The 24334-nt window shown below is 43.0% G+C and overlaps 1 protein-coding gene across 15 annotated transcripts in view; it reads right to left on the minus strand.

The window, feature by feature from the left end:
• The window catches only part of APBB2 (amyloid beta precursor protein binding family B member 2), a 190667-nt gene that overhangs the window by 12691 nt on the left and 153642 nt on the right, over positions 1-24334 (minus strand). For 6 of the 15 annotated variants that reach the window (XM_040594567.1, XM_040594547.1, XM_040594594.1 and 3 more), the window contains one exon: positions 6575-6580. The exons of 6 other annotated variants lie outside the window; for them this stretch is intronic. In XM_040594567.1, coding sequence (XP_040450501.1) covers positions 6575-6580 — 6 coding nt within the window. Of the gene's footprint in view, positions 1-6574; positions 6581-14928; positions 15036-15202; positions 15477-24334 lie in introns of those variants that run through there. 3 more of the 15 variants (XM_040594661.1, XM_040594669.1, XM_040594679.1) reach the window with 3 other exon arrangements.

The following is a 24334-nucleotide window of genomic DNA, read 5'->3' on the forward strand; positions in this document are numbered from 1 at the left end:
TTTTGGTAAGAATACCTCTCTGCTCCTAGAAGGCTAATGACAGCAAAATGAACAAGCCACTGTGCTGAGTTCAGCTTACTCTCTGAATGTTAAGACCTGTGGTGACGGGGCAGGGAGAAGGAGTCTGATGAGTGTTACAGATGTGGTATCTGTAGTGGGATGCTCCAGGTGACAAGGTGACTCACCTGCCACTTTAGTCCTGCCACAGAAGTGCCTGCAACCCTGTTCTCCCCACAAGAGGTGGATGAAAACAGTCCTGACGAGACAGGCCTGCTCAGCATTTGCCAAAGGGCAGATACTGCCCACAAAGATGTTATTTCTAGTCAAAATGCAAGGTGTTGATTTTCTGATGGAGCTGGTAGTGACCCTACATACAGGGCACCTAACGTTCTCCTCTGTAGACTGCTGCAGGACTTCTTTTTTTTAATGTCTTCCTTATATTATATGTAAACATTTCTGCTTGTAATAGTATGCATTCATAAACAAGGCAGTATAGTACAATTACAGGAGAAAATTAAACACCAGATAGTACATCAGTTTCGACCACTGAGAGCTAATAAAACCCTCATGGTGGTGTTTCAGACGCACATACTAGCGTTTCACTTTAAATACTTGAACAGCTTGAACCAAGTAAATCGGCTAATTACATGCACAGATTGTGAATATGCATAAACCTTTAGACGATCAGGGTCTGCATCTGTAAATCTGCTGAGACAGAGCAGGAAATATGAGTTCTTCAAAACCTGTAGTACTGCATCACGCATAAACCTGCCAGCACCATCTGTTTTTAAATCATCAATCAAAATCAGCACAAAACCAGTCCTCCCTTCTGACAGTGCACAAACGATATTACTGATTTCATTAATTCATGAAGTCACCTAGATGCTCACAAGCTCACATAAGCCATCCTACACAGCAGCCCAATAGCCAGGACCCAAAGATGGTGGTACAAGCTGGTGGCAGTCAACTCCTCCAATGCCAGCGGAAGCCTTGCTTCAGGCATTTCTAGACACCGGGAAAACTGAGCTCCACGCTCCCTCTTGGAGAAAAAAGATAAAGCTTTGGGGACTCCAGAGTATCTGCTCCCTGCAGCATCAACAACGTAAAACTTGGGAAAAGATTTGTGTTTCCCTACACAGGACCAGAGGGGAACAGCTTCTTGTTTAGTCCAAAGTCTTGAACATCAAATAAGCCAGAAGGCTGCTCTCCAATTCTTTTACTTCAAATTCCTTCTGAGTCGATTCATCTGTAAACCTTCATTTCATTCAACTGCAGCTCACTTGAAGCTGATTAACATTTAAGTGAGATTTACGTGCAACAGGCCTGTTTGATAATGAAGAGGTGCTGAGTAACGTGTTTGCAATAGAAATTCATGGAAAAGGGCAAATGCCTCCTCTTACCACTCCTCTGTCTTTACACCTTGCTGGCAAAACAAGGGAAAAAAGGAAGTCAAAAGTCTTTACAAAGCCCATGGCTGGATACAGAGCTGGCACAGGGTTAATAGATCACATCTCATCCAGCTGAAGTCTTCTCTGTCTCAATATGGGGTGTGTGCACATGAAATCTGTGGGATTTGAAACACAGCTCCCAGTAAAATTCCATTCTATGAAAGTGGGGAGAACAGCAAGGTGTTTACTGGGAGAATAATATATTTCATTGCAAAAAAAGGCCGTATAAAAAGGCTGTATATTCTTAAACTTCGTAACACGGGCACACCACTTCTGTTGATACAGGATTATACAAAAGGGGTACGGCACAGTAGGGTTTGGGTTATTTTGTTTTTTGTTGGTTTTTTTTTTCAAATCAATCATACAAGTACTACCTGGCCCACTAGTATCTTTCCAGTGACAGGAACTGGATATAACCAGTACTCTAGAAAACAGGTAGAAAACCAGAAAAACAGTAAGAAAATTATATTGCTGTATAAGCAGGTAAGACTGGTTCAGCTGAACAGTTAAAAATTCAGTAGAAATCTCTTTTAATTTGGAAGAGTACAGGACTAGAGAGAGACACATTTTAAAAAGCAATTTGGAGAATTGCAAAGATGATGTAGGGTGCTAAGTAGAAAGGAACGTCATTTTTATTTGCTCTTCTACCCTCCTTAATTAGCGAATGTCTATAGAAATTGACTAAACCTTAGACAGCCATACCTATTTAACACCTGGCTAAGCATCACTTAGCTGCTCAACCTTGGATGAGTATAATCACATTAAGTGCAATTTATGCTAATGCTGGCCTGTTTCAGTAGCAGTCATAGCTGTTTGCCACTATTAGGCTAAGGTCCTAGGAGACATCCCAATTAAGTACAGCCTGACAGAGCAGCACATCCTCCATTACCTTCTCAGTATAAACTTATTTGTTTAAAGGAGTGTAGAAATGCATTAATCTCCCCCCCCCCCCCCCCCCCCCAGTTAAAAACCATCAACACCCTAGTCTTGAAATCCAAAATAAAATTTTTTACTCTTATCAATCAGAATTAAATTGCCACTATTTAAAACAACTCCATTGAAACGATACACATGCAGGAAAATGTAAATTGCTTTAGAGATTTATGTATTACAAATTGTAACAAGAATCCTTGAACCAGAAAATTATATCCTCTGGGCTTGGCTTAAAACTGATTGAAATTCATGCAGAATAGAGTAACGGTTGGACTCGATGATCTTAAAGGTCTTTTCCAACCTAAACAGTTCTATGATTCTATAGCCTACCTATAGCTTACAGAAAGAAGATGACTGTGTACTGGTGTACAGACTCCTGCGACTGTAGGATCACAGAGCACACACCACCGGACTGTGGGGAAACAGTCTATAACCTTCAGGCTTCACTTTGCCTTCCTGCAAACAGCTGACCAGCCATTTGTGAAAGCAGGAAAAAAAGAGAGGTGAGCAGCCACCGCTACAGCTAAGCAGGTCAGAAGGCACCCGGCAGGAGGCTGCCGTTCACCAGCGAGACATGAACATCCACGGCAGCAGAGTAAATGAGCAAGGAAGGAGAAAAGCAAGGAAAGTGAGAGGAGACATACGAGAGAAAAAACAGATCAATATAACACCAACAAGACCATGCCCTGATGGGGTTTTTCCATGGCACGCAAATATTCTAGTATCACAAGCAGCAGAGAAGATGAGGTGCCAGAAACCCTGCAGTAATATGTACGTCAGAAATTATAGATCTTCTGGATTAACACTTTAAACTTTTTATCGAGACTGCTCTTTCATGTAGGAGAAAGGGGAATGATTTACAGCTGAAATGAAGCCTGGGGCTCTCAGTTCAGTTCACTTTCTTTTTATTAGAGTCATGTCAAGGAGTTCGTGACGTTACGGAGAAAAACCCGAAGGTAAGAAACCAGAACTAAATGAAACAAGCAGCACTCACACAAGCTGCAAAATCTGTTCGTGGAAGATTTACTGAGGACCTTCCATTTTACCTACCAGGTACCGCACAGACACTGAATGAAACCACCGCTTCCCTTCCACACTGTCCAAAGGAAACCCACAGTCCCTTCACCAGGTGATTATACCAACCACTTTGGAATCAAATCCTACAGGAGGAGGAAGAAAAATAACTACTCCCACGAACCTTCTCCTTCCCCTTCTCCCAGATATTCATGGTGCATTTAACCACGTGTACTCCTGTCTCCTCAGTGATCACAGTTGGAAGAGATGTGGGAGAGGATGAATTTCTCCTATGTCTCTGAGTTGCTGGCAATGCTAAAAACATATGAAAATGCAATTTTTCTTTACTTTTAAGTGCTCCATCCCACAGAGTTCCTGCACCTCTTTGGCTGCTCCCAGCTAAAACTCAGAATGGCAAACTTGGCCACCACTACACTACCCTGGTCATTAATTTTTGATCCAAGTAGTTAAGATGCCCTCCCAAGTGGAGACTTTTGGGAAACTTTTCTTAGTTCAGTACTCACACAACTTGAAAATGGGTTTCCTTGCAGCAAAACATCAGTTCTGCATTCATTAAATACTCCTCAAATGGTCTGGCATTTACACAGTATAACTTGTTTTTCTAATTCATGCATAAAGTTTGTAGGGCAAATTATCCCCTGCTGAAAGGCTGTTTGCTTCATTCCTCGATAACGTCACTTACTAACTCTCAAGGAGGAGCTATGGCTACTTTGTGCGATACTCAGAGGCTTTAATCTGGCAGCCCTAAATCACACAGCCTGCTGGTTTTTCTTTGATGTCTTATCATTGCCACAGTTCTGCCTGCTTCCAAAATTTGTTAAAACCCTCACAGAGCTGCTATGTCCGATACCCAGCTCAGCCCTTCAGAGCCCAGCACTCGCAAGTCTGAAACCATTTGCACGACTTTCACTCCAATTTCCTTCCCGTGGCCTGATCCTCCCGAAGACGCCGCAGCTCTTCCCCGAGATGCTCTTCCCACGTCTCAACGCTGCCCACCACCTCCACTTGCGGGGAGAGGACAGAACTCCCATCAGCCTTGCCACCACTGCCTTGCTAGCCAGAAAGATGGCTCTGAGATGTCACATCGTTTCACTTTCTACTACCAAGGGCTATATGCCACCTCTGCAAGGGGCCACAGATTTACATAGACGGGAGTTGCGTCAAACCACGATTCAGTAAGCTCTCCAGAACCATGAGCTGTGTTAACATAGTGATGATAGTACAGACTGTACAGCTAAGGGTCACATTCCACGCTGGTCCTCACGCCCAGCCTCACCTTGTCATCATATGGCTGAAGTATTACTGTCAGGGTAAGGAGGACGGTCTAGCACATGTGTCGTGGTCACCACCAAGGCTGCCCTGGAGACTCTGGGCTCTTGTAGCACTGGCAGCGTGAGGGAGGTCCAGCTAACAGTGTGGCACATCCAGCTGGTGCCTCGGGGTCAGGTGGGGCTTACTGCTGCTCACCAACTGCTAGACAGACACGACAAGTTGAAAAGCTAAGAAGCAGCTTAGGCTTCAGCTTCTTTTATAAATGGCCTTAAAGGAAGACAAAACTTCCGGGACAGATCCTATGAAAATCACTGACCACTGACTATTTTTCATGGTGTTTCCCCCTGCCCACACACACTCAATTGCTTCACAACGTTTATGAAATGTGCACGGGCAGGGGCTGCCTTCCTACCCCGTGCAGCACTTTTCAAGGAGAAGGCACACAAATGAGGTGGGTTGTCAAGGCCATTTTAGTTGCTGCTTCTCCTCTGTAGCATTGTGAAGTGGTGGTTTAACTCCTCAGGATGGCCAGCCTAGCATTTCTGATGGATGCTGAGTTAACTGTAAATAAATGAATGTGCTGTTATGCCTGTGGACTTCTAAACAGCCTCTTTCCAGCAAAATCCTGTAAATTTGATTTTGACAGATTAGTATTTAGAAATTTTTAACAATGCTTCTATCTTCCAGATCTAATTGGAAGATGTGGACCTTTGTTTACAAGGAACATTTAAAGATTTAATAAGGAAATACATCAAGTTGAGATGCTCAGAGCACTACTACAGATTTAACTGAAGACGACAGCAGACTACACTAGAACAGTTAATCTCTCCAGTGTGACTTGTTTTATAAGCAATGCTTACACTAGTTCTCCTTTGTTCTTTATTATTCAGACAGAGAACACAGCAATCATGCACAGACACTACCCATGAATCTGCTTGCAGTACACCTTTGCCAGTGTTAGTCTGGGAGGATCATTGCTTCCCACATGCGTGAAATCTACATTAGATTGCAAAGCCATAATCAAGAAAGTTCAAACATTTCCCTAGGCCAGCGCCGCCTAAAAAATTGATTAAAAACCAGTCAAGCCTAGAAACCCTTCTCATTATATTCCACAAAGCAAACACGAGGAGCGGTCCGCATCTCTAAACCACATTCCTGCCACCCAGTCCCACTTTCAAGTCCTTGCAATTTAGAAGAGCAAACAAACTCCAAATCTCATCTGAGGGATGCAATTCTATCAGTAAGAGCCTTTGGAGTGGCTGCAGCCCTTGTGCTGCAAAGCACCTGACTACAATGCCTTACTGTCTGCACTGCCATGAAACAGGAAGCATTGTAGAGAATCCCAAATGATCCCTTTGTACATCCAAACAAATCAAACATACTGGGGACAACTTTTCTTATAACTCAAACAACAAGCAAACCAACTCAGCTGGATCCAAAGCAAATACCAAAAATAGGAAATAAGCATGAATGTTTCCAGCTCTTGCTAAACTTAGCTCTTAAATCCCTGCTCTTAGTATCATGGGGCTTTTCATCTTTAAATAAAAGGTGGGTTTGAACACAACTTTCTTGCACTTCAGACTACAGAGAACACCATCTAAATTTTAAACTCGAACATCAAAAACAAATATCAAAACCCACTGCATCGCATGATTTTAAACTGTTCTAGTACTAGAGGGGTCTGGACCTGTGAAAAAAACCCAACAAAAGCCACAACAGTCAGTATCAACTTGACAGTACTGTTAACAGCAAGGTAAAATCATGACAGAGAGATACAATTTTACTCACTGAAGTTCAACTTCTGATCACTGATACAAGCAAACCAATACAACATTGGTGCATGCCAGAAGGATAAACATGAAAATGGAAAAATGAAAATCATTTACCTCTCTCTGAATCCAGGGAAGCATGAAGAAACAGAAAGAGCAAGTTAGAAAGCACTTACACAGACAACGCACATCATAAGATAGGGTAGCTGGTAAGTTCCGTACATTTAACGTTCGCTGTTCGTTTGTAGCACAGTGCATCTAAGCATACTGTCACTATTTCCTTTTGAAAGTTATTTTGGCTGAATCCTGTTGCTCTGAAGTTTGTATTTTTGGAAACATGCAACGAAGCCAACAGGCATCAGCTGAATTTACAGAGGCAGCACAGACATATCAACAGTGGGAGGTAATCAAGCTTAAAATACCACACACAACTCCGGGATAGTATGCAGCAAGCATAAATAGACATAGAAGGTACATAAATGTTCCTTCTTCCAAAATACTACTATTTAAAGCAGACACTGACAAAACAAGAATAATTCCTCAGGCTGTGAAATCCTTACATTGTTTAAACTGAAAGAGCAGAAGGATTGCAGTGAGGTTTTTTTTAATGCCTTTTCCAAAAGCTCACGCCCCAAGGTCACTTGGTTCCCTCTGAAAGTTGCACCCTGAAGAAGTGACAGCCTAGGGAACAAACTCAGACCAGCACTGAGCTGAAGCCAGGATGTATAAAATCACTACACACCTTCACTTCTACAGTGCTTCAGCAACCGCTAACTCTTGGCACAACTTAACCAACACCCCGTTCCTGACGGCGAAGGCGGGCAGGGAAGACTCGAGCTTCCCTGGCTGGGGGCTGCCCTTCTGCCCTTCCTGCAGCGTGGCTCTGCCTGAGCCCTGGGGCAGGGGGTGGGGGTGGGGGGCTCGCTGTGAGCCCCCGGCACTCGCCACAGCTGGCTGCTTTCTGGGTCACGCCAGCCACCACAAAACACCAGCACTGTGAGGTCGCAGGTACATGCACACTTCTGGAGCTGTCACGCGAAGAAAGCACACCGTTTCCCATGACATTACCACAAAGGATTAGCTGTGCTGGGGAACGAGGTAGGTTCTGCTCATCCCTCCTTAAAAACAGGCCACCACTTTATGCAGTGTGTAGTGCCTCTAAAGGGACAGTGACCATTCTCCAGAAGAGAGCTGCTTAGTCCTGCTCTCCCGCACCTGCCTCCTGCACGCATCTGAGCAAGGTTCATGCACCGTCCACAAAAATGTGGGACCCTAAATCAGCCTCGTTTGTAACTGACTGAGAAAAAAGCGGAGTGGAAAAATCATCCCATCTCAAGTAATAATGGCATTAAAGACAGAGCACAGTGAAGGGAAGGGATCCAATTCCTATTAGATATCTCAATTTAGCAAGCTTGCTAAGCTTACAGGGATTGATCTGTTGCTTAGAAATGGCTTAGTGAGTAAATCTGGAATAAACATAGGCTTTCTAAGCCAGGTTTTGACTAAACGTGCATATGGTTAGCTAAAGCACCTGTCCAACATGGGAGTGCAAGTCACATATGAATGCATACATACATAGCTAGAGGTTTAATTTCTTTCTTATGTTGAAATGAAACCTCTCCTAGTGCAACCTGTACCCACTGCCCCTTGTAATCTCCATGAGGCTCCTTCTAAGAACAGTAATTCAGTGGAACCACCTCTCCAGCAGCACGCTGGAGTCCCCATCACAGGAGGTTTTCAAGATGTGACTGGACAGGGTGCTAGACAATCTCATCTAGGCTCCCTTTCCCTTAAAGGTTGGATCAGATGGTCTTCTGATGTTCCTTCCAACCTGGGCTGTTCTACGATTCTAGGAAAGCAGCCAAGTTGGAAAGAAGATCTGCATTTACAAATGTAATGGGCATTCCCAGAAATTTTACAATCAACATGTGAGACTTCGCCTCATCGTAAAGAAAAACAAACACAGGGTGCTCCGCTCGACTTGCTTCCATGCACTGAACTTGGAGTTTCCCCCTTTCAATATCCAGTATCAATCCGTGTGGATCTCCTCGCTTCAGCTACATGGGCTCTCGAGCAGGCTCTGCAGTATCAGCAAGGACTTCACCATACCTATTGCTAACATTTAATACATTAAGAGGCTAAAATTATATCTCAGTATTGCAAATATTGGAAGTTTTTCAAGCCTAAGTGGCCCTTGATTCTGTATTTCAGTGCCAATTTGAAAATCATAATTGAAAAAGTAGTATCACTTCTACTTTCCCAGAAAATGTTTCTAAGTAGTACGAAAAGCAAAATATCCATAAATTTCTTCATGCATTAATCACCAGCTTTATATGAAGTGGACAGAGATTATCTCTCAGAAAAAGCTTTATATTGGAAAAATCTTCCGGCAATTTAGACACAATACACTAGAGTTAAAAAAAAAAAGAGAAAAATGTCTTGGATCTAGCAGATTTTGAACGCAGTACAATTAGACACAAAACATGACCTGCTGGTGAAAACTCTTAAAGGGAGATCTGTTAATTCTGCTATTGTTACACAAGATACAATCGTACAGAACAATCACCACTGCAGCTGCCAGCACAGACAATGAAAATAGCACAGGAGGAAATTCAGGAAGGTGAGCAAAAAATACAAGGTTGGGCTGCTGGACTTCCCCAGGCAGCAAGGAATGAGCGAGGCTCCAGCTGGGGGACTCCCACACCGTGGGATGCACACAAATCAAGGGTGACTGCATCCTCTGCTTCTAATCAATTAATTACAGCTTTCCAGTTAACTCAGTATCTTCTCATAGAGTCTGCTGTAATTTGTGAATTACTTTCACACAAAAGACTACTTGCCTGTATTCTCTTCACATCCTGGTAGCTCTAATATGGTTGAATGATTTACATTTAAACTTAAATAAATAAATTTAAAAAAAAATTCACTCCAAGGCTAAAAAGCAGACATGGAAAGTTTCGGTTCAAACGGCAGATTTTGCCGATAGCTCCAAGTGCCAGAAATGCTGCAAGAGCAGCTGTGCAAGTGTTTCAGTATGGTGCTGTACATATCCTTTCCAAGCTGACTGAGTTAAAGGAGGTCAAGCCAGAGCCTGCCAAAAACGTGGGAAGAGAATACCTAGAAAATTGTGTCAGGGCTGCCACACAGGATTTGAGATTCATTTCTGAGGGGAGAAGGCCAAGAACTCCAAAGAAAACAGCCTACGACCTTCCAGCCAGCGTGAGACAGGAGCTCTGGTCCTACAGCAAGCCCTGCAGGGATGCTGCCGCCCCGGGAAGGAGGTGACAATCTCCCCCTCCCTACCACTTCTGCCAAGACCATTTATTCAAGCTTGTTTTCCAGTTAGCGCCTTTGGAGGCAGTGCATGATGGTACTGCTGAGGGTGCCTGCCTCCCTGATCACCTCCCCTCCACCGTGCTCCCCTCGCAGAGGGGTGGGTCATGCCCAGCCCAGGGACACGGGAGAGGCAAGACAGAGGGTGGCGTAACTGATGGGGCAGCATCCTGTGGGAGAGGTCTGCACAGTATGTGACAGTGCTTCAGTGTAAGACAATTCCTCCTTCCAGCCCCAGGGTTCGTACATCAGCGACTGATGCAAGCTGTATCCTGGAGGCTGATCATCGATACAAGAGGCCCACCTCACAAGCTGAAGGCTGGTAACGGAGGTTTCACTGGGAGGTGGACAAACTGAGCAGCACAGTGGCAACACCCCTGTCTGCCAAAAGACGCCCCCCACATGGCACTCACGAGGCCGTATCTGGATTTCTGCATCTGGGTTTTTGCCCATCAGTACACGGTAGAGAGTGACAAACCAGTGCAAGTCCAGCCGAGGGCCACCAAGGCTGCAGGAACCACACGTGTCCAGTCTGGAGACAAGTGGGCTTGTTTAGCCTAGGGATGAGGGAATGGGGGGAGGATCTAACTAGGGTCTCCCACTGGCTCACAGGAGGGTTTAAAAAACAGAGCAAACCCAAGTTTCTTTTCCAAGAGAGAATGTAAGCCCAGAGGAATACTCTGAGAGGCTGTGCAATCTCTGTTCTTGGAGATTTCTAAAAATATCAACCAGAAACAGCCCTGACATAATCCTGAACCCTGCCCAGCTTTGGGCAGGAGGCTGGTCTAGGTGAACTGCTGCAGTCCTTTCCAGGTGTGCTGCCTTTGGCTGGGGCAGAGTTAATTTTGTTCACAGTAGCTGGTATGGGGCTGGTTTGGATTTCTGCTGGGAACAGTGCTGTTGATAAGACAGGGATGTTTTCATTATTGCTGAGCGGTGCTGACACAGAGCCGAGGGCTTTCTGCCCCTCACCCCACCCCAGCAGTGAGCTGCCCGGGGGGGGGTACAAGGAGTTGGCACAGCCAGGACAGCTGACCCCAGCTGACCAAAGGGACGTTGCATGCCATATGATGTCACTGCTCAGCATATAAAACTGGGAGAAAGAGGACGAAGGCAGGGACATTTAGAATGCTGGCATTTGTCTTCCCAAGTAACTGTTGCATGTGCTGCAGCCCTGCTTCCCTGGAGATGGCTGAGCACCTGCCTGCCGATGGGAAATGCTGGATGGATTCCTTGTTTTCCTTTGCTTGCACACGTGGCTTTTGCTTCAGCTATTAAACTGTGTTTATCTCAACCCGCGAGTTTTCTCACTTTCGCTCTCCTGCTGGGAGGGAGTGAGTGGCTGCATAGTGCTTGGTTGTCGTGGTTTAACCACAGCCAGCACCAGGGAAACTTTTTTCCTGTGACTAACAGAAACCCCTCAGTGCAGAGGATGGAGATATGGTGTGCAGATGGACACGGTGATGCTGTGCTTATGCAGACAACCAGCTTACGGGCCCGTCTCAGTGTTGGGCAGAAGGAGGCTGGCAGGGGTAAAACAACACGCTGAAGAGCCCCAGCAGCTCAGGTCCCCTGTGCATCCACCCATCCCTGTGACCGGGCCAGACACCCTAGACTACAAATATTCCACAGTCACTGTTGTGTCTTCTGCTTCAACAAGGGACCACTGTAAGACTACAATGTAACGGAGAGCAAACCACACCTACAAACCCAACAGGTTTTGTTCTTGTTGGCATCACCAGTAAGGTACTGAAGGATCAAGTGATGCTCCCATGCTCAGCTAATGCTTTAGTGGGGCACCGCACCGCACATGAGCCTGGGAGAGCGTTAGGAGTCTACTCCCCTGTACCTGGCAAGAATTAATTTAAGTCTATAGCCCAAGCATTTTTGTCACTGAGGCATTCAGCTAGCAGGGGGAGAGGTTAACACTTCACACCGTTTCTGTAGCTTCCCCTGGAGTCTGGCTGCCTGCAACCTCCCCCGTTCTTTTTTGAGCAGATCAGAAACAAGTAGGGCTGCCATGTGTCACCTACAGCCTGAGCAAGTACAGAGGTCTGCCCTCCAACATGTTCAGGTGGGACTACAGTCAGCAGCAGCAGCCGGGACCACCTTTCTTCCTAAGAGATAATGACAAGCTGATACATCTTTGCTTTCAACTACCATGGAGTTTTTAGTGGAGTAAAACACGTTACCTGATTAAAAATAATGACGCATGGCATGAGCCTTTTGTCTTTATTTGCAGTTGTTAGTACTTGCCCAAGCATATCCTCTGAGGCACAGGAGAGGCCCTGCTCTGCTTTTCTAATTTGCAATTAATTATGAAGCCTAGTAGCCCTTAATGCAGCAAAATTTTTATGGAAGAAATATTTACACCTCAACATCGTAACATGAACAAATAAAGGAAATAACCTTCATTTCCGTGCACTTGGAAGTCTCTTGTTGCTTACGTACGCCATTAGAGAAATACAGTTGCTTTCACTGAAAGGAAAATAGCTGTGGTTTATAATTTTTCTAAGGGTATGGTAGCTTTTTCACCTTTTTGTTTTTTTAAATAGACCTTCAGCCTTTTGTCTCCCAACAAGTATCAGACTACTCCAAGCCTTGAGTTTCTGGATCCAGACTGGCCTTGAGTTACTGGATCCCTGCCACCACCAGGATGGTGACTGAGTAGAAGTACAACTAGTGCTTTCTGCAGAAATCCCCTGTTCACTGTGGGCCAGATTGTGCCATCAATTTTTAAGCAATTCTCCACTTGTAGCAAAAAAGATTTCTGCTTAAAAATTGATGGCTTGATCTACCCTTCTGTTGCTAATCATACATTATGAAGACAACTATAACCTAGTCAGATTCTACTTTTAAAATAAAAAGAAAATATGAAGTAGCCTGACACATTATACGGATCCACATGTTGTATAGTCTAAATTGTACTCTTAAAGACGAGAGGCTCTGAATCATTAAGTCCCACTGACACTATGGATGGCTAGACATCACGCTGGTATCTGACAGACAAGCTGGTTCCTTCTTATTCCTCAGGTCCTCTCCATAAACAACCAACCTCAGGTCACTTTACCATAGCTTCAGGGTTTCCCTCATCTGCACACACGAAATGACAGTGACTGCAGACCTGAGATGAAAGAGCGGGTGCACTTACAGTTCATGCAAGCCCATGGCTGCCCCTGGCACCTCCTCTACCGATGTAAGCCAGGAGCATCTTCCATAACCCACTGCAGACCATTTCCCCTTCCCTACAAAATGTTACGTCTGCCTTGTTAGAAAGAACACACACATTTCTGGAAGTATAAAGAGAACTCTGAACAGCAGGCCACCTTTCCCCCGAATCACGAGATCACTGTTTTAGAGGGATCAGTTGCATATGAAATTTTCTGGTTTAATTTTTTTCAAAATTATTAAATTCAGCCATAAAGATATTTCCAATTTGCAAACTACTTAAAACATACAGAGAAGGTTTTAACATCACATCATAACACAGGGGGGTGGGGGCAAGAGGATGTTTTCTTTGGCAGATACCAAGCCAAGTTCAGGGACATGCCAGTTATTTTCTAAGACGAGGAAATGGAACTGAATGCTTCTCACTGACTTGATATTCTCTGGTTTAGAATTGTTAAATTTCAGGTTTTGACCTGGATTAACTTAACCCAGAGAATAAGGTTATCTCAGCCTATTTAAAACTACACTAGACCAAATTCTGCACTCCAACACAAATTAAAGCTGTACAGAATGAATACTAGCACTCTAATATCAATTAACCAGAATTTTGTCCCCAGTAACAGAGTTTTACTTCACGTCACAAAACACAGGAACTCCAAATGGTGAACCAGACAGCCTTGACCAGCAAGATACCAACTGACTGTAACAATACAAGAAACACCATGGACCTTCAATACACGCCTTAATTATATAAAATACTAATTCACAGGTCATTTGATGCTCATCTGCATTACAACTGATTAGTGTTTAAAATATCTTCATAGCTAGGGTTACTTATTTATATACATCCACTGTTGCAGTGGGGAAAACTAACCTGCACTTATTTGTTTTATTAAAAAAAATTATAACTGGTATTACATAATAAACCCCCACTATCTTTCTCTAACCCCTCATGAAAATAAATAAGCCAATTTTTACTGAGAAATGCTCCAGGGCAAAATAATATCCTTTTCCTCACTCACAATTGTTATAATTACATTAACTGCAAGGCAACAGCTACAAAAACATAATTAAAGCCATAGTTTTAAGAGATGAAAAGCTTCATATATTTCTCTGATAAGAGATCAAGGCTTAGCAATGTTTTCTATCCTTTAAGAAAACAAAAAATTACTACACAGAACAGGGAGAGCAATGAGGTTTCAGAACATGCGAGACACCTAATTTAAGAGTGAAGCTGCTGAGTTTAAAGAAAAAGATAAATGTGCTTGTCTCTCTTCCCTCTCCTCTGCACGCAGCATAATGAGGATTCAAAGCTATATATCAATTAACAAATCAATGAATTTTCTCCTGCTGCAGATTCTTTATGAATACAGATAGCATTAAGCAAGCACAAGAGACCTCAAGGCAATACATTATATTTAAATCATGAAGTTTCCTCTTCTGTCAAAAGAGCCATTAACCATTTCACTTCAACTAAATGTATTTTTACATGCATATATTCCTCTCCCTCCCCCCCATGTAATACTTATGTCTTTAAACATGTTTACCTCTTCTGAACTCTACAAAGATTTCAAATTGCACAATCTCTCTTGTCAATTATGAGCTGAAAGGAGCCCAGACTGACTAGATAGAACTTAGCTAGGAATTACACATACATGATTATACAGATGCTGTATGTTTGGGGGGAAACACAGGGAGGCTTCTTCTCTACAGTATATGAGGTTCTTAACTACAGTATCATTTTATCCATTAACACAGTATTATCAATAAAAGCAAACGATGATCAACCTCTACAGAATCAGGCTGGTCAATATGCAGCCAGTAACTGCAGCCAGTTTAGGAACATGTAATTCTGAGCTGAACACAGTACCCCAAACCTATTAATCACCAGGATCCATTAGTTAGCTTACTGCTCAAATAAGCAACAACCAAAGGGGTAAAGGAGAGGGATAACAACATCAAATCCTTACCGCTTGGTCCAGCATTTCTGCTACAGTGCTCTCCGGAAGGTTGTTAAGTGTCAGTTCTCGGAGAAAAGAAATCTGACTTGCCTTTGTCACACTAGGAGCTGCAATTTGCTTTGCAGGCATCCACACAGAAGCTTTAGACTAATGTACCACAGCTTTGAAAATACAGCTCGAGACAAAGGCTACTCCTAAAGTGAGACTTGTCTGGGGCGGGGGTGGGGTGGGGGTGGGGGGTGAGGCTGAGTTTTTTTTTCTTGTCACTTTTTAAGTTTCTTACCTTTTTGTTGCAGCAAGCAGGAATTTAATGCCAAGCACGTCATAAACAAACACGCAACTCAATGCTCTGCCTGGTCCCCGGCTCCGTTAGCGTGTATCTAGGCATCAGATGATGCAAAGTGCACTTAATGCAGCCGTGTACTTGCACTTCAACTACGGGGGGCGAATACCCCCGAGGACAGCAGCTCATTCATTTTGCATCGAGTTGAAGCACGTCATGTCAGCTCCTACCCCGCTTACGGACTGTGCACGCTTGTGTTTGCCGGCTCCAGCTGTGAGCGAGTGGGTGCTTCTCCCTGGAAGGCACCGCTCCATAGGGGTGTGTCTTTCCCTCCCTTCCCACTGCTTTTACCATTTGTGTGCTCCCTGCACTCTGACCCGCAGAAGAGGCCCCTCTCCTCCCCCGTTAACAAACCTTCACTGCTGTGCCTTGTGTTTCTAGCCTGTAAACTTCCAAGATTAATCTGCTGTGACTGAAGCAATCTTTCGGGGAAAGCTGAAGTGCGCAGGGAGTCTTCCCCTCCTGATTTTCCAAAACCAGCACAAAGCTTTCATAGCCTGGCTCTGAACTGAATGCAACAGAAAGTCTTTTTAAAAGGCACAAAAGATTTACAGCCAAATTCAGTAATTCAGACAGAAGTACAACTGCATTTATTTCAATGAGATTACACCTGCTTATGCTAGAAGTGAGATTTATCCTTGAGCTGTAAAAACAAACACACCAAATAATTTGATTTTCCAGAACTGGCACATGCAATAACAGTAAATCTAATTTAGAGGTGTTGCTTGCACTGCAGGTGACAGTAAACACAATGCTCCTGAGGCTCCCGTTTTTATTCAGCGGAACTCCCCATCAGACATCCTCAACCAGCAATAATTAAGGCCTGCTTTCCCAGGGACTGCACTCAAAAGGTGGCAGGGCTTAAACCCCATTCTGTGGTGTTCAGCTTTCACAGCTACCCACAGCACTGCACATCACTCCTGGATGCAGGGGAGGACTGGGGGGAGGCAAACTCTGACCAGGGAATGGCCACAATGGCGCGAGGACACAGGTCACCACCCTGCATGTTACACTTCTCCATCCAAGGGACCTGCCCCTTCAAATGAGCCAGCAGAGCTGCTTGTGGCATCACAGCCTGCCTGCCCCCTTCAAGGAAAATGAGCCAATATGGCAAACGCCCACCAACTAGCCTCTTTAAACTAGCTGAGCTCAACGTGCGTGAAAGCAGGGCATGGAATGTGACCATGGGTATTTCCACCAGCAGATGTGAGAGGGCAAAAAGCAGTTAAGGGCAGTTTTCTGGCAGTCACTTCTTTGAGCCGCACAGATGCATTGGAAGCAGGATGTTTGTTCACTGCCTAAATACACCCTGAAAGTCTAGTGAGGTTCCTTCCTTCCTTCCCTCCTGTGTATCATCATCAAGGCTTGGCAGGGCCAGTTAACGCTCAAGCGACAACCTGTGCCGTCCTGAAAGCTTTCTGCTGATTTCCATGGGAGTAACAGGTTGGAATTTAACAAACAAATCTGTTGATGCTGCCTAAGAAGAAACAGATCCAACTCCTTCTTTCTTGGATGTGCTGGATGCCCAGAGCTAAGAAGAATTTAAGGCCATGTAATTACTTTTGCACTGAAGCAAACAAGTAAGTTCTTGGAAGTCTTGATGCAAATATGGAACTCACGTGGGGAAAGAAAGGGGCATTTTTATGGACAAGCAAAATAGCTCTTGCAACTGGTTAAATGCAGTAAAATATACATGCACTACATTTTAAAGCCAGGTTCCAATATCCATTCAACATAATTTATTTGAAGTCGCAAATGAAGGCAGAATTGATCTGATAACTATGACAACTACCCTCACCATTGCTGTTTTCTGTTATTCTCAGCAAGTAGCATACAACAGGATATGGTAGCCTTCCAGCTGGCCAAACAACAGCACTCATGAGAACAATGCCAGACTCCAACTTAAAAGGCTTCTAAGGAGAGAAGCCAGACTTTGCCTTTTTAATATGCTGGAACAGTTTGTTGGAGAGAATCACTCTTCCCTGAACCTCTCTTCAGCACAAGAAAAGAGATTCAGCAGAACTTTGGTAACTGTAAAAATAAGTATAATTCAAACTACGTCCCAGTCTTTGAGTTTTTAGCTGGCTATCCAGTAAACAAACTGGGAGTAAATTCTAATCCTGTGTTAGTTTTGATATTTTGGTCCATGTCAGATGTCATACTGTCTATGCACCTTTCACTAATGGCATGGCTAGGTACAAACATGCTGGCTCCGTTGTTGAGAAATAACTTGCCCTGGTGTCAAAAGAATTTCAGCTTCCCTTTCCCTTGCCTCAACACTCTCTGCCCCTCTAAATTTGTTGCTTCTAGTTGCTGTGTCTGAAGAGGGAAACAGACTTACTTCTGCCACCAGCAACAAGGAAATCTCCCAATGCTTGGCTGGCCAGCGGTGTCTGAAACTGAAAAACAATTTGGGCCCAATACAACTTCCCGTTGTATGTGCACCAATTTGCTTAGTAACTACAGCTGTTCCTTGTGGCGGTTGTTCTGGCAGAACTTAGCTTTACCAATCCTCCATCTCACCCAAAAATGTGAATTCAAACACGAATTTAAAATTTTAGGTATAGGCTTTGGGGGCTGGTGGTGTCTGACTTCTGATTCCTTCGCATTTACTTGGCCAAATATACGTATTCTGAAAATGAAAGGTGAAATTGACACATAAGTCTTCTTTCACAATTCCGTGTCTTAAAGAACAATCATTAATAACTTAACTTTTGAGACCTGTCATGGAAGTTGCAGCACTTGGCACTGGCTGCCGTGTTTGGCTGACAGGCTCTCCCCAGCAACAACTGCTACCATAAAACACGTGAAAAAATTTCCAGCACAAACACTCCACCGAGTCAGTGCCGGAGCTTGCAGCCAAATCACTAGCCCAGAGGGATCTCTGTATTGCAGTTCACCTACAGGGTGCAAAAGAAGTGCACTTGCAGCAGGTAATGGGTCAAATTTACACTGACAGAAATGTCACAAGCAGCCTGCCTGCCCTGGCAAGGTGAAAACTGCCCCAGGAGAGCTCTAAGCTCACAAAGACCTGACAAATTCAACTCCTGCGCTGCCAAAAGTGCCAAATTCAAGCCCACAGGAGTCTTTGGGGGCACGCCTGGTGTATAAATGCAACAGGTGTTGCTCCAGCCTCTCCCAGCTATCAGGTGCTGCCCTCTCATGGGTCCCCAGCTGGGCTGTGTCCCCACAGCCTGTGTCCCTCACTGGGGACCACGTCCAGCCAAGCTCATCATCAGGGAGTGGGTATTTAGCACCACAAAGAATCCAGGGACATCTCCACACACTCGGCAGTGATCATGTGCCCAATTTTCTGGTTAAACTGCCAGTGAACAGCAGGGCAACCCAGTAAATGAAATCCAGAAGCTCTTTACCTTAGAGCAAAATACCAAGTGGCTGGACTAAAGAAACAAAACCACTATCAGCCACTGAGATCCTCATACTCACCCTGAGTGTGTGCAAGGACTGGATCCAAGGGGTTTACATACAAAAAATGCTGAGGAAAAAAGCAAGTAACTTGATAAGAAAGGAACCTGGATTCAGGTTGCAGTTTATTTCAGTTTGAACAAAGGAAAATCATATTAGAGCAACAAATTCATGTTGTGAGGCCAAGAGTGTATTTTTGCAGGTAGTGAGAGAGGTGATTACCCCTAGCAGCTGCTGGCTCACACTTGCAGACCTGTAGCCTTGTAGTCCTACCCCTGAGATAAAAGCAGAAGCAGGTTTGCACCTCAGCCTCTGCACCTGCAGCACTCACAAGGTCCACTTCTGCCCTACAAGAAGAGAAACAGCATTTCCCAAGCTTGCCCTGCCTTTCGCTAATCTGAGGCATCCATCCTATCGTGAAGCAAAATATTTTGACACTTCCAGGAAACAAAAAATTAGTCCTTTTAGCAAAACTCAAGAGTACAACAAAATTTTGTTCAATCTTTGACAACCTAGAAGCTTAAAACCTCCCATCGTTTTGATCATCTACTTTCCTCACAAATTATAAGCAGCAACAGCAGTGCCAAACCTTCTAACTTACCTGAAATTCTGTATTATTTTCACAAAGAGAGAGGAGAAGGTGAGGGACGAGTGAGGGAATATTTCATAAAAGTTTAAATCCTGGATTCAGGCAGGTATATGAGAATCTCCATACACACCAGAAAACAAGTACCCAGCATCGACGGATGGATGAAAAAAGTTTGAAATACTACCTTGAATCCTAAAGGCTCAAAAGTGACAAAATTAATATACCATTTATGAATGCCTGGGTTGGCAGTATTTCAGAAGAGCTTTGTTTGGTTTTTAAACTAAGGCCCTTGAAGCCACATATGTACTTCATAAATTAATAGAGGGCAAGAGCAATTGCTCAGTTTGCTTTGTCTAATCATTATGTTCCTGATGGCAGCTGAGCAAAAGCAGAGATGAAAAACAATTTTCCTAATAAAATACACAAGTATCCCCCTAAAAAGAAAAATAAACAAACAAGCAAATAAATAAATCATAGTGCATCTGTTTTCTTGTGGGTGCGGGTGCTTTTTATTTTAAACGTGTATCTACATTGTTGGAGATACGCACGTAAAGTTTATACTACTTAATCAATGAAGAAAGACTGATGATACACAACTACAGAGCAAAAGCAATTCAATATGACCTCAGCAAACTGAACCACACCTGCGATCACCCTACCAAAAGAAGGACCTTAACTGCTATGAGATTGTCTGCAATTGCAGAGGACAGGCCATAAGGATCCAGGTGGTCCCCTTCCAGTCTGAGCTGCTGAAGAGCTTTCCTGTGAGTAATCCACAGTTCCTCTTTCTGGATTTTCTTGACAAATACAGCATCACCCCAAACACTGCCACATGTCAATAACAGGTATCCCTGAACACAGGCAAGCTGGCTTTCTTGTTCTTGTCTGAAGTAGAAAGATTCACTTACTTCACTGATGTTAAACGTTAAGATCACCAGAATACCTGGTCAAACACTAAGGCTAGCCACCTTGCCTGACCTTGCAGACCTCAAACTCTTTCATACTTTTCATACTTTCATCTTCTAAGATTCATAGCAGGCTCCTTACTTTTCCACCTGCTATTTTGTTCTTCTACAAGAACCCCCAGTCCTGCTAGAGAAATAGTATTTACACCATCCTGGCACTCCCAGAGGTATTACACCTATTTTGCTGAACAGTAGTATCCTGGTTTTCCACATCTGTAAGTTATACACTAAACCAACTCATACTGAAGTTAATAAAAAAATTCCCATCAATTTTAAGGAGAATTTGGTCAGACTCAGGGGGCCCACAAGCGTACAACAAGCTAGCTTTCAAATTAATCAAGGTGGGGAGATGGGAACTTCAAGCAGTAAAATATGACACTCAATTGTCTCTAGAATGTCAATGTTTAATGCATCATTCAAATTATAAATTGAAATTATTTTTATGGCATTAAGATGAACAGCATTTATGTGAACCAGACCATCACCACAAGAGATATAACGCATACAGATTTTTTTCAATGTCATTAAGCACAATTTTCTTCTCAAAAAAACCAGATGTTCATGTAACAGTTTCTAAATACCAAAACAAGTCAGTCAGTCAAAAACACCTAAATGTTTAAGATACTTTAATTATCTGTTAGGAAAAAAAATCTTTTAGCTTGCTCAAATTAGTGTTCAAGTTTCTGCTAATCAATCTGGATGTATCAAAGAGACTTTAGTAGGTGATCTACCTCCATTGCCAGAGGGCAAATCGTGCCGAATACCACTGACAAAACCTTTTTCCCTGGGGGAGCCCATGTCAGGAGAGGCCAACATACCATTCTCAGAATTAAAAACCTAAAGTGAAAATGCTTTCTAAATACATGCCTGGGATAAGACAGTGTATGTTATGATTTACATCAAGATGTACCACATATAAATATTTGAATTACAATCAGCTAGTAGAACACATAACAAAGCATCCCGAGGCAGATGTGACATTTAGTAATTGAAGTCATAGGTTGATAGCAAGAGCATCCTCTTATATTTGAGAGGCACATTCCAAATTATTATACTAGTGCAGTTCGGTCAAGTTTGTGACTGTACTTAAGAGACACAGGACAATATTTGGACCTTATTTTACTATAGCACACCAAATTCCAGAAGACCTTCAATGGTCTACAAACACGTAGAAAAGTCATGAGTTCCCTTCATATCAGGAGTGTAACACCAATGCAAACATGAAAAGTGTACTTATGTAGGTGGATATAAATATTTACACAGTAAAGGCATATACAGAAGCATCCTGCTTCTCTCTAATCCACCGGTACAGTACAGGCATAAACAGTTTGGACAGGAAGCAGAGCTAGACAGGTCATTTTCTGTACTTCTCTTTTTTAATTTGCTGTATTTGAAAGCTGTAGATGTCCCACATTTCATTAAGCAGTGTAACACAGATAACTGAATGAAACTCTTTCCACTGCACAGTAAATTTTCTCCTCTGAATTATTTTTCAGAAATTATTTTCCTGATACAGTAACAATTTTTAGGAAGTCAGATTTTTGCCTACAATAGAAAACAGTAAGCATAGTAAATACATGTCTTGGAGAAGGCTGACCTTTTCAAGTAAGCCACCACATGACAGAAAACTCTATTACTGCTCATAGAAACACACTATAATCAAGGTAACAAAGAGCTGGTACCGAACATCTCGGCCAGCATGGTGCTTCTAAGTATTCTTAACACAATTTTTCTTAAAACACTGCTTTCTTCTTCAGTGGTCTATGCAACTTGTGGCTTTTCTCCTGAGAAAGTTTTTTTGTATGCCCACCTTACTATTAACTGCACAGCTTCAATATACATTAGACTAGCAAAGTGAAATCACTAGTGGACTAATTTGGTTTTCTCTCATCTGCTATAGAGATCTTAGACTAGACTAGGTCTTGAGAATGCAAGAACACAGTAAAGTTTTTTGTGGTGTGGGTTTTTTTTTAAGAAAAGTGTTACTGAATTGATATTATTTGACAGCTTTCATAAGGCTGTCAAAGACTAATTCTGTTGTGAAAATTTAGTCCATAGGTGGCTTCCTCTATACCTAGTCCCTGCTGCTGACACATTATCTGAGTGATGTGTTACTAAGCGTCTAACTTTAGTGCTGCTGAAGATGAAGGTGTGAAAGAAAGGCAGGTGCCTTCAATCGACTCTGGTTTGGGAAGGAGGATAAATTTTTGGTTAGCATAGCTTCTGTTGACAGGAGGTAACAGACTGTGTATGCACCCAAGTGCATGACCAGGCAAAGTAAAGTAAGTTTAAACCACCTTTGATCATCACTTAAGACCAAAGCTTCTAACTGGGTGTTGAAAACAAGGAGGGCTGCAGACAGCCTGCGAGATGTTTTCTGTCCACAGCTAGGAAGCCAGAGAACAGCTGGTTTTGCATCACTTGCATCACTGCATTGCCAAGGAGTTAAAGCAGCGTTTAACTATTGGAATCCAGCCTGGATATCGTTATCTGCTTGATTAACATACAGTTAAAAGAATAATAGAAGAAAGCATCAGATTGCCACCCCAAGCTGGCAGTCAATAGCTCTTCTGGGCCACAGACACTTCCACAGGTGGCTCAAGCTATTCTCAAGGGACTTATGCAATAGTCACTTAGGTTCAGTGATCACCCCGGTTGTATTCTAAAGCGTTTCACGGCTAGAATCATAGCGAACACGCAGAGATTTTCTAGCACAAATTTGTATAAAGACTTTAAGCCAGGGATTCAGTCAATATGCCATCTTTTTTTATTAATCGAGACAACCTGATTACATCACAGTGGTTATTTGTAGTCCAGGTTTAGACATATCACTTGTCTTAACTGGAAGTTTTACAGCTGAACAATTCCAAATGCTATTGAAAAAGCCTGCCTCCCAGAAGAAAAACTAGATACAATTCCCAAATGAAATTATATGCAGTATTTTCCATTATTTTCTGAAGAACAATATATAATAGTAAAGACACTCTACAATAAAATATTTCAACAGAATTGTGTTTAAGGTGACTAAACACTCATTGTCACGCTCAAGCCACTAGCAGAACAAGTGACACATTTTAAATGGTTGTTGGGTTGTTTTTCCTAACAAGAAGGGAAGCCTCCTGTCACTTTTCCCACTTCTTTACAAGCAAATGCCTCAGCACTACCCTGAACTCTCCTTCACAGGCTTCTCTGTTCCTGTCCTGTTTTCCTTCCCACATAAATCCTTACAATTCTCCTTTTCTGTGTTTGTCCCAATTCCCTTGCTCTGTGAGTTGCTCTGCGCTCATGCTAATCTACTGGTACTATGCTTCTCAAGTGCTGTTCCTGCATTCAAGCTTTTCGAAGATTACCAAGTATCTATAGCTCCATGGCCAAAATTCTCCCTAAGCGTATCCTTTTTTCTCAGCTGCTATCAAAGGGTGAATCCACCATTTGCAAGTACCTGAGCTGCTCACAAGCCTCATCTGTAACACAGAAAAATTCTTCACTGTCACATGTAATCATTTTTGATCTCATTAGTGGCACCAGGCAGAAAGGACACAGCAATGTTACCCTAACACAGTTGAAGCCACTACTGATACAAAGCCATTCGTGGGTGCAAAACTGTGGGTGTTTATTTCAAGTTAATATGGGCCTATTTCAACACGTCTTCAGTCTAGCATGTCTCTCATGTTAAATCCTGAACCTAAAATAAACCAGTTTCATTAATCAAAGTAAGAATGCACATGTACCGCTTTTTGCACCCACTTAACTACATTTGCTTGAAAACACATTCATTCTGTAAGCTTGACTAGATTTCCCGTCACAGCTGTACTGTTTCATTACCCCCTCCTAGAATGCGCTGCACTTGCAAACAGTAACGTCAAGCCTTATATAAATGGAAAGTTTTTATAAATAATCACCTAAACCATTTCTTAGTGAGAAGGGAAAATGCTACCAAAACATACAGAAAAGGATATTCATTCGCAGTTGGCTTAGGGAAGAGGAGAAAGCAAAAGATTACCCAAAAAACCCCAAACCAGCTAAGAATACGGATCAGAAAAGCCTGTAAAATCCTCTTCCTTCAGTGTAATCCCTCACCTATGCCCCATT

Source organism: Falco naumanni, chromosome 1 (genome assembly GCF_017639655.2).
Source record: "Falco naumanni isolate bFalNau1 chromosome 1, bFalNau1.pat, whole genome shotgun sequence".
Classification (NCBI taxonomy): domain Eukaryota; kingdom Metazoa; phylum Chordata; class Aves; order Falconiformes; family Falconidae; genus Falco; species Falco naumanni.